General features: G+C 35.1%; 1 protein-coding gene across 1 annotated transcript; it reads right to left on the minus strand.

Moving 5' to 3' along the window:
- Positions 1-368: 368 nt before the first annotated feature.
- Positions 369-2,887, minus strand: LOC106657462 (lachesin-like). Its single transcript, XM_014378996.2, has 5 exons — positions 2,544-2,887; positions 1,758-2,002; positions 1,280-1,533; positions 783-1,168; positions 369-691 (listed from the first exon to the last, which is right to left on the minus strand). Exons 1-5 carry the CDS (start codon positions 2,617-2,619, stop codon positions 651-653), a joined length of 1,002 nt encoding a protein of 333 aa, XP_014234482.1. The 5' UTR covers positions 2,620-2,887; the 3' UTR covers positions 369-650.
- Positions 2,888-11,336: the final 8,449 nt, after the last annotated feature.

The following is an 11,336-nucleotide window of genomic DNA, read 5'->3' on the forward strand; positions in this document are numbered from 1 at the left end:
GTATATCTCCATGCTCTCATTCTGCCTGTAGATAGAATATTGTAAACAACATGTGTGAGAAAAAAAAGTTTCGATAAAAAAATGCTCTCACGTGCGATATCTTTATAAACGAACTGCAAGTCATGCATCATTTAAAAGTATTACAAATATAGTAAAGCAAAAATATCTTAATATTATTCAACCCTCAATTGTGATTCAGGCTTCTATTTAAACAGCAACGTTAATATTAACTATATCTTAGTTTATCTATAAAGTTAAATCATATAATTTTTCGAATCAAAATTAAACCCTCAAGTTCATCATTTGAAAAAAGTAATGAGCAATGGTACATGTAAGTTATGTTACAATTGAAAAATGAAAAGTAGAAATTAAGAAATTGGATTTTTTATTATCAAATGTACAAAAGTATTATTTCTAACGAATATGTGATACATATTTGATCACGATACATCAATACTTTCTTGCAAGCACACTGCTTTTTTTTAAAAAACTCCCGCGTTGCAAAAAGTTCTCGTAAATGCATAATAAAATAGTATATATAAAATTAAAAAAGTATAAAACACATATTGTTACATTGTCGCAAAGTTTCTAAGTATCGTTGTATTAATATAATTTGTAATTATGTATTTACAGTGTTATAAAATGTTGTTCTAACGACAGCTGCTCTCGTAACACTTTGGTACGCCGGCTTCTGCAGAATAATCAAAAAAAAAATCGTCAATTATTTATTTGTTTCGTATTTTTGTCAAAATCGATCGGGATGAAAGAAGTTTTCTACGCACCGAAAAGCTCGATCTTCGTCTCGCTCTTTCCCAACGAGTTCTCTGCTCTGCAGACGTATATTCCGAAGTCGGACTGGGTAACTGAGTAACGCTTCAGCGAGTCGACGAAAACGTCCTTTCGCGAGTGGGACTTCTCTTTCTTGAGCTCTACGTTGTCCTTGAACCAGGTGACGTTCGGAGCGGGATGAGCCTCGATTTGGCACTCGAGATCGATGTCCTCACCGATCGTTTGTCCGACTCGGGGGCGCACGGCCATGACGTTCGGTGCGAAACTCACGACCAATGTGATGTTGTAAGTGGCTACGGGACCAACTCCGTTCGTGGCGGTGCAGTAATAGACACCTCTGTCGTCTCGGTGCACATTGTCGATTCTCATAACGTTGCCGCTGAATTCGTGAAAGGTTTTAATTGTGAAGTAAAATTCAATCAAACTTTTTTGAAATTCGATTCATGATTGCACACATAAAATGTTAAAATAGCAGGAAATAGAAAATTACCGGTAAATAGCGCCGCCGGAGGGGAAAAGTAAATCATCGTGACGTTTCCAGGTGATCTGTGGCACTGGATAGCCATCGGCTTCACATTTCAACTCCACTAATGAACCTTCGGTCACATTGGCAAAGACGGCCGTGCTTTTTATCGTGGCTGGACGTCTTATTTGAAGCTCGATGTCAGCAGATACCTTTTCATGAGCTTTTTTCAATGCTCGGCATGAGTAAAATCCCGTGTCGGATTCCTGAAGGTCTTTGATCTGGCAATAGTAGAACAAACAATTTTTTTGAATACATATAACTTGTGGCACGTAAGTAATTGAGGATGTGTGGCGCAAGTCGTGAATTAATTGAATAAAATTGTCATTCCGAGCGTCGTAAATAAGATCGTTGAGCCGTTTCAAAGAAGACCACGCATTTTTCTGACCAATATCTCTCTTACATTATGACGTTTTAATAGACGTATGCAAATTACGATACGTACCTTTATCGATGCCGTGTAAGTCGACGACTGGTTGGAGGAAACCAACGTCATCCGATTATCGGTGAGTACGAGTCTGTCATTGAGGACCACCGGCGTCGAATCGCCTCGGTTGTCTTTTCCAAACATCATCCAAACTATGCTCCATTCTGGCGAGAGATTTTCAACCGTACAATTGAATACAGCTTCTTCGCCAATTTCTTTGATTTGGTCCTCTGAGACTGTGATTGTTGGCTCCTGACCCGATACTGTTACGAAAACGGACAATTTTTAAATGTTTTTTTTTCAGTTTGAGAAAAGGGTGTTACAAAATAAGTTAAAGAATCTAATGAATCAAATATTGCAAATTGTGAAAAATTATTTTGGGAAAATTAAATGGGGAAAATTGATTCTAATTTATTTCGGGTTTCGCCCAGACGTAGTATGTGTATACACAAAGCGCAGGTTCACATAATCAAAATGCCGTTATTTAAAGCGGCCTTTCGGTATCTTACAAAGTCGGCTGCCAATTCATACTTTATCAACTGTTATGAACCAATTTGGAGTATTTTAATTATTAAATTAAAAATTATCGGCAACAAAGATCAAAATTAATTCAAGAAAACATTATAATTGAGCTTTAAAATAGTAATGAATATTTGATAAAAGAAGTGAGTTATATTTGTATAGGAGTATACACAACATTAGGTTTTCCCCTTTCGGCAATGGCTATGACGAATTAAATCAAACTCCGAAAAGGATGTGAAAACAAATACGTGTAATACGTGTAAATAGATGACAAAAACTTACCCAACGTTACGAGAACAATAATGCCAACGAGAATAGAAGCTACAACGTATGAAATTTTTGTCGGCCCCATGATCATTTTGTCAATAATATAATGCGAAAAAAATCAAAGCCGATGGACCGCAATTGGGCCGTGCGATTGGGCGTCGGACGTCGTTCCTTTTGAATCAAATCGAGAGTGCCTCGTACGCGTCTTTGGTATTATTATTACAGATGTTTGCGGCTCGATAAACCAGGACTAACTGGAGAAATGGTTGCATGGAAGCGAACACGCGTGTAAAGCCATCGGCGAGGCAAAGGCTTATAGCTTGGTCGAGGCGGCGGTGGACATCGTGTGCTTCGGCGGCTCTCGAATTCCATTGAGCCGCGGCGCAGCGGCACCATACACACGCACCGCCGCGCGCACCAAAGCCTGCGAGATAGAAAGAGAAAGAGAGAAAATGAAAAGAGAAGCTGCGTCGACGATTCTCCCTCTCCCTCGCGCTCCGTCTGTCTGTGTATAATATTGCCGCCCCATGGGAGAGCGTCTCTTTCGGGACATGAAAGACAGAGAGAAAGAGAGCGCCTATGCGTGTACGCACACATTCGCGCACGCCCATGTGTGTGCGTGTACGGACGGACTACACACATTAAATATTGTGTACAAGCGGAGAATGCGCGGGCTTTTGTTGTCGCCGCTGTATACGGAACGGCGACATTGCGAGCGGACACAGAGAGAATAGCTCATCAACGCTTTCGGAGCTATGCTCCGATGAGTATCGCGTATTTGATAATGAAGTAGCTACATTACGCTGAATAATGTATACGTGTCTCGCTACAGTTCTCAATTTTGCAATGCGGCTTCGCGAAAGAGATGGACGAGCTGTATTTGAAAAACTACGAATGCGAAAAAAATGTACGATTTTTAATTAACAGATGAAAAAAATTCTACGCTTAGTGTGAAAGATTTCAATACCTATCAAAGTCACGGAAAAAATGAAAGTTTTTGAGCGTGTTAAGTGAAATTTCTAATGGATATCTTTCTCAAAATATACGTATGTTCTTTTTTATTTTAGAGAAACCCGTGATTTTTAATTAAACATTAATCGTACGAAGTTTGAGATCTGATTTCGGCATTTAAACAAGAACAATTTAAAAAGTATTTTTTGCATAATACTATACAAAAATTGAACTTTCTAATCATGTGTAAAATATTTAATATCATTTCAATGCATAATATTCAACAATTAAATCCAAGTTTTTTATCGATATAAAATAATTTTACATTGTAATAACCAATGTTTTTTTCAGGTCTTTGAAATCGTATCAAAATATAAATCTAAAATGTAAATACTGCTTAGTTTGTTGTACATATGTAAGAGGACGCTGTTTTGCACAGCTCAGTAGCCAAGTTTGAAAATAGAGAATCCACTACATCCAGTAAATCTATGTAAGTATTTCATACACAGAATCGTATCTCAACCATTTGTTCTGGGCCTGCCCAAAACACAACGAAAATAGATTAATTCTTTTATTCAAATCAAGCAAACCAGGTGAATTTCCACCCTTTTTAATCACTGAATTTCTTTATAATCCTGAACCATCTACCATTGAAATCCTCAATTTCGCGCCTCTTTTTAAAGCCTGTTAATGGCCGTATGACGTATGTACATAGAGCTTGCTTATAATCGGCGCCACTAATGAAAGAAGAAGAAGACGTAACTTTGTACGCATCACATCGAGGGGAGAGAAAAGGTGGCCACGCATTCACACATTTTGTATACAGTTCAGTATCGCCTCGTGCTCAGAGGTTCAAGGTTCAAAATGTTTTCTGATACTCAAAATCACTCCGAGGTGTAGTCAATTTGCGTGACAATCGGATATGACTAAGGGACACATAAGTAGACATCGCCGGTAGCCAAGGTAAACATGTTTTCTATTAAAAAAATTTTGGTTATAAGGCTAAAAAATTTTTAAATAATAGTGCGCCGGAAATCCTAGAATTTACACGTGCTTCTGGTAGGTTATAGTACATGAAAAAAGAATAGCAAAACCTATATTTGAGAAAACTTCACGTTTTCAGAACACATCATAAGTCGTCTGAATTAGAGGGTATACTTGCCGAAAAATTGAGTTAACTTTAAAGTCAGTTGTCTCCATGAAAATGAACTTTTTTTGAAAAATTAATACCACTATTGGAAAGAACGGACAAAAATCTATCGGAATGCATGAGCGCAATATTTTTTTAGACCCAATTGCGCCGGCCACGGTGAGTTAGAAAAGTTGCGATACGTTAAAAATGCCCCGCGCGAGCGCACTGTCTGGTCAAGCGTGGAATACGTCAGGTGTGTATAATATTTTCTGCTGGAGGATTGATGAAAAATAGTATGCACATCTTTGAAGCGAAAAAAAAGAGCCTGAGAGGCTGATAAATATGTGCTAGTTTTTCACTTGTTAGGCACGTAATAAACTATTTATAATTTGTAATGATTTTTTGTAAAGCCCTAAAATATCAAAAAATCAGAAATAGACAAGGTTATTAGCATTATTAAAGTATACCTTCATGGATTTTTTCAGATTTTTTAAAGTCGAAAGTGAGTTCAGAATCGGTAAAAATAGAAAAGAGCTTTGATGCAGTGTGAAGGGTGCGAGTAATCTAGGAGTCTAGAATCTCAGTTTCGGCCTTCTTTTTCTATGTACTACATTAGGTGAAGGGTAATTTGTCCAGTCCAACAGAGTGGTGGAATGTGTATAAGCATAAGAAATTCCGGGCTTTTATCGGACAGAATTACCACTCACCTAGTGTACAACATACCAAAAGCACGTCCACATCAAAGTTCCCCGGCGCATGATTATTTTAAAAATTCTGAGCCTTACTCTTGTACAAATTAAATTAATTAAATAAGCAAATAAAAAATTATTTTCTATGTAGTATCAACATGTCTGTTCAAAAGATACATTTATGGCCTACGTAGTCTTACACGTTGAAGAAATTAGAAATATTTAATGAGGTAAATATGAAATATTTTTTTTTTAATTACATTCTGTGTTATCGCAATAGATCTAATACGTTGTATAATATTTCCAGATTTTCACTAATTCACTTCACAAGCACACAAGATGAATGCTGCTGATACCTCCATCCTCTTCGTGCATGGGAGGGTAGCTGCTTTTTTCCTCTCCATTATGCATTTAGGTATTTCCCTTGCATCTCTCCAATATCTTTATTCTCTTAACTAATCCACGATTCGATGTTTTCTAAGACATTATGGCTTTCGTTTGGAGGATCAGTTATGTCTCAGATGTACAGCCTTCCACTATTATTTAAATCCACTTTTTAAAATATTAATGTTGCCAATACCTCCGTCTTCTTCGTGCATAGGAGGGTAGTTACCCTTTTTCCCTCGATAATGCATTGAGGCATTTATCCCTTGCATCTCTTCTATATCTTCATTCTTTTAACGATTCAACGATATTACGGCTCTCATTCAGAGAAGCAATTACAGTATGTTTCACGAATGCCACACACATTTATTTTTGTAAATTAAAAATAGTAAACGACATTATCGTCTATATAAAATATAAAATGTATATCAAAATAAAGGAAAACGTTTATGCTTTTCAATGGAGCATCAAGATTTGTGATACGGGATAACAAAATGTTCGAATACAGGTCAAAAAAAAATTCCACGGAAAGGTAATTTTTTTGGACAGCATCTGCGGATCTGACATGCACAAAAGATCTCAAAGATTTTCCGAAATAATTTTTTTTCTCCGACGTAAAAAATAATATTTTTCGATACAGCGTGTTGTTCAAGACGGCCTTAGCAACGGCGGCCAACAATGCACTACTTGATGTGATATTGTTGAAAAGTCGTAAAGTAGTAATTGCGATTGCTACAAAAGCTATCTGTCGTTTTTCTATAGATTCACGATAAATTGACTTTCAAAAAGTCGGCACGTCGTATGATAAACCTATGCAGAGCTGTCATACGTCTCTCTTAGAAATTGAAGCCCGATTTTAATTTAATCGTAAACAAATTTAAAGTTCTAGCGAATAAGCGACTTTCTGAGCGTTGGTATTTTCTATTTTCGACCTATGCAGAAGCTGTCTTTCGAATTTTTCAGACGTTATAATTCGAATTAAAATTTTAAGTGATCGAGCATTCGGCTGTAGACTTTAGAGTTAAAAAGACAGCATTCGCAAGTAATTTGCTTGAAATTCTCAACATTTTTCTAATCGAGTCCATCTAAGTCCAAATAAGTTTGGAAAACCGTTACCGTCGTGGGAGGTGTGAAATACAAAAACATTCAAACACATTTTTGCACATGATTATATTTTCAATATAAAAAACATTCACTTAATTATAATACTGGCTTGATTGTAATTTACACTTTATGAATTACATTATGTACATTGAATGTATTAATTACATTGAATTTCTAATCAATGTTTAAATACAAAAATTGACCATAAACTTCGGGAGGCAAGTATGCCCAGTGACAAATATTCTCGTAGTATGATGTTACTTGAGCATCGAATCCGGCATGATGTGCTGCATTTTTCATTTCACAAATTTGTACGTTCAACTCGTTGGTCAACTTTTGTAAACCTCTTGATTCAACTATGACATATCTCTCTATTAGTACCTTGACGTCAATACTAAACGGAAAGCACTCCGAAATCATATCTAAATACGAATCTACATCGTTGAATCATTGATTCGTGCATACCTTGAGCAAATAGGAAATGCCGAAATTGCCGTAAAAAAATAGCCAAGTTATTTTTGACGATCCTAGAATGCCAGCATTTATAAATAATTGTTGGAAATCGCTAATTTGTACTCCGTGTTCCAGAAACTTATTAGAATCAAATCCATGCTCCTTCAAAAATTTGATGCTCTCTGGACTTGAGACGTCTTTTTTTCGTCGAATCTAAAATTGACCTGCCATGTGTTGATGTGTTGAGCCTGGCCTTTATTATTCAATCCATAAAAAGCAAAGCCGAATGGTATTGGCTGCGTGTGTTTTAAAGTATTATTTATGTAGTCCCATTCAGCTTCTTTGAGATGATTGAATAAATATTGCCTTTTCTTTAAGAGGGCTCCTGGGAACTCAACATCAAAAGCAATAAACAAAGTGATTTCCAAAGCGTTTCTCATGTCTTCGATCGCCGATTCCAGATTGGCATCCCAAACCTCCGTAATAGTTTGCAGGCCCGGTGGTAACATTTTCTGAAAATTAATTGAGAGGTTTTTATCAACCATGCCAAAAACTTGATTCTTTCATTGCCATCTATTTTAATTCGAGTTATAACGTCTGAAAAATTCGAAAAGCAGCTTCTGCATAGATCGAAAATAGAAAATACCATAGTTCATAGAGCCGTTTATTCATTGAATCTCTGGATTCACTCGCGATAAAATTCAAATTCCAGCTTTATCGTCTCAGAAAGACGAACGGCTTCTGCATAGGTCGAACATAGAAAATCAACGCTCAGAAAGTCGCTTATTCGCTAGAACTTTAAATTTGTTTACGATTAAATTAAAATCATTCATTAATTGTTATCCCGTATCACAAATCTTGATGCTCCGTTGAAAAGCGTAAAAGTTTTCCTTTATTTTGATATAAATTTTATATAGACGATAATGTCGTTAACTATTTTTAATTTGCAAAAATAAATGTGTGCGACATTCGTGAAACATACTGTATGTCTTGGATGTACAGTTTTTCACTATTATTATTTTGAAACAAACAATTTTTTTTTCATTAATTCACCTCTGTCAGAGGAGGTTTCTTATTGATTTTTTGCCATATTTTTTCTTCGTTAAATATGGCCTGATAAAAATCAAATTTTTCTTTGATGAACAGAGTTTTAAATTTACACTTTGCGTGTAGAATTTCAAAGTTTCATAACGATTATTTTTAAATTTGGTTAACCTGAGATACCAGTACTTTTTTTTATTAATTCACCTCTGTCAGAGGAGGTTTCTTATTGATTTTTTGCCATATTTTTTCTTCGTTAAATATGGCCTGATAAAAATCAAATTTTTCTTTGATGAACAGAGTTTTAAATTTACACTTTGCGTGTAGAATTTCAAAGTTTCATAACGATTATTTTTAAATTTGGTTAACCTGAGATACCAGTACTTTTTTTTATTAATTCACCTCTGTCAGAGGAGGTTTCTTATTGATTTTTTGCCATATTTTTTCTTCGTTAAATATGACCATATAAAAATCAAATTTTTCTTCGATGAACAGAGTTTTAAATTTACACTTTGCGTGTAGAATTTCCAAGTTTCATAACGATTATTTTTAAATTTGGTTAACCTGAGATACCAGTACTTTTTTTTTATTAATTCACCTCTGTCAGACGAGGTTTCTTATTGATTTTTTGCCATATTTTTTCTTCGTTAAATATGACTATATAAAAATCAAATTTTTCTTTGATGAACAGAGTTTTAAATTTACACTTTGCGTGTAGAATTTCCAAGTTTCATAACGATTATTTTTAAATTTGGTTAACCTGAGATACCAGTACTTTTTTTTATTAATTAACCTCTGTCAGAGGAGGTTTCTTATTGATTTTTTGCCATATTTTTTCTTCGTTAAATATGACCATATAAAAATCAAATTTTTCTTCGATGAACAGAATTTTAAATTTACACTTTGCGTGTAGAATTTCCAAGTTTTATAACGATTATTTTTAAATTTGGTTAACCTGAGATACCAATGCTCTTTTTGTATTAATTCACTTCTGTCCAAGTAGGCTTCGTATACCGAGGATACCGAGATAAATGATTGTATTGAGCCAGTGGAGTCGTTCATACAAACCAGTTGCATATCTTCGTCGTTTGAAACGTCTAATGCACGTTTGGCTAATAACATCTTCTCGTAGGAGTCCATCTCCTCTTCCGAATCGCTCTCCACGGTCTTCTGGCGCCGTCGTTGCTGTGTCATCGAATAAGCCGAATGTTGACTGTTGTAGCTGTCTTCGCTCACTAGATCTTCCTCGAAATGTATCTTCCTCTTGTTTTTCTTGATCAAAACATCGTTCTTTATTTTCGGCTTTGATTTCTCCAATCCGTTGTATAAAGGCACATCTGCATTGAGAGTTGGTGTACGCACAGTCGTGGACGATGTGGATGTGCTCGCCATGTGAGGCGATGATAACAACACCTCTTTTACCGATGTTATGACATCGTACAATTTCTGAAAAAATTCTTGGGTTAAAGTTTCTTGGTTTTTCCCAAACATCATGCAGTATCCTATTTCGCAAGCCCATTTCACGAACAGATCCAGTGAACAGGAGCCCTGCTGCTTTTCTTCCTTCTTCCATATCAGAAAGTTTTTTATTATTTCGTGATATTGGTTCAGTTGTGGAATCCAGTGCATTACTAGATCTACTTCTGCTTTTTCTTTTATTTTCATATGTTGTAATATTATTAGATTGTAAATCCAAACCTTCCTCAAAAACTTGATCAGTGAATGCTTCAACACTAGCTCTCTTCTTTCTGGCAGGCTCATCGAGTCGATCGGCTCTTCCTCCATTTTGTCTATGTGATTTGGTAACAAAAAATTTGAGCATTGAGCCTCTTCCTCGAATATATGCTGAGTTTCTATCACCTCTTCTGCCGAGTTGAATGCAATTTCTATGATATTCTTCTGATTCTCGTCGTAACTTTCCATTTTTAATTGCCACAAATTTTAAATACCTTTTTTGTAAATCGATATCCATATAGCATCGTCTATTACTTTCCTATGATAATTGTTAAATATTTTAAGCCTTAAGTTCTCCTTCCCGAAACACCGAAATTGAAATGTTGCGAAGAAAATTAAGTATGTAAGGAAACTTTTGATATGTATTGTAAATCGGTATCGTCTATTTTTCTAGAAAGTACAATATCATATATTTTTTCTAAGATATAATTTGTAATAATAAAATTAATAATCATTTTAATTTTCTTCAAAATTGTAATTTGAAAATGTATTACGTCAATTAACTCAATAAATTCTTTGAATATTAAATTAATGTATAAATAAATTTTTTATTCGTACTCCTTATCTCTTATACTTATTTATTTTCCAAAATATTGATTGTTTGCAATGAAATTTATATTCAATATCAGACCCCTGTTTAAAAAATAACAAGCCAAATGATATAATAACTGCTACAAATTGAAAAAAATTATTTTGTGGATTACTACGTTCCAGTAAGTATAAATAGAACTTTTATGGAATGAGGAATTCTTTATAATAAAATAAAATTTTCAACAATTATTAATGTGAACATAAATAATGACCATCACAGAATAATAATAATAATAATAAAACCTAAAATCAATATAGAGAGTACTGAAATTCCCTATTGTACCGTATTTTGTTATGATTACTGCGTGAACTCAGCGAGTGAGGAGACAACGCATTCAAGTAAATTACAAAACAAAATTGAAAGTTAAGTTGAATTAAGGATTATCTTGAATAATAATAAACACAATCGATACAATTAAATTGTCCCCGCCACGAGTTGCGTATAACAGCAGTATAGAGCAAGGAGCAATAGTATGGACGGGAAGGAGAGCAACTGCGCGAAAGAAAAGGGTTTCAACAATGCCAATCACAAGGATGTAATAATGGACCTTGTTAAACCACGAGTCTTGCCAGTATCGCAGCGCAATGCTAATCTCACGATAACCAAAACAGATCTGAAATCACGAACTGCGTTCGCAGGTCAGCAGGGGATAATTGTTTTAAAACATATCCGCATGTGCTGCCATCAGTCGCATATCGAACAATCGTTACAATTAGAGACTAAATGAT

Source organism: Trichogramma pretiosum, unplaced genomic scaffold (genome assembly GCF_000599845.2).
Source record: "Trichogramma pretiosum strain Unisexual culture from Peru unplaced genomic scaffold, Tpre_2.0 scaffold40, whole genome shotgun sequence".
NCBI classification, from domain to species: Eukaryota; Metazoa; Arthropoda; class Insecta; order Hymenoptera; family Trichogrammatidae; genus Trichogramma; species Trichogramma pretiosum.

Coding starts and splice junctions, on each gene's coding strand:
- LOC106657462 (XM_014378996.2), bottom strand. CDS start 2,619: ATGATCATGGGGCCGACAAAAATTTCATACGTTGTAGCTTCTATTCTC. Junction 1,534..1,757: donor CTTACACGGCATCGATAAAG/GTACGTATCGTA, acceptor TACTATTGCCAG/ATCAAAGACCTTCAGGAATC. Junction 692..782: donor GACGAAGATCGAGCTTTTCG/GTGCGTAGAAAA, acceptor ATTATTCTGCAG/AAGCCGGCGTACCAAAGTGT.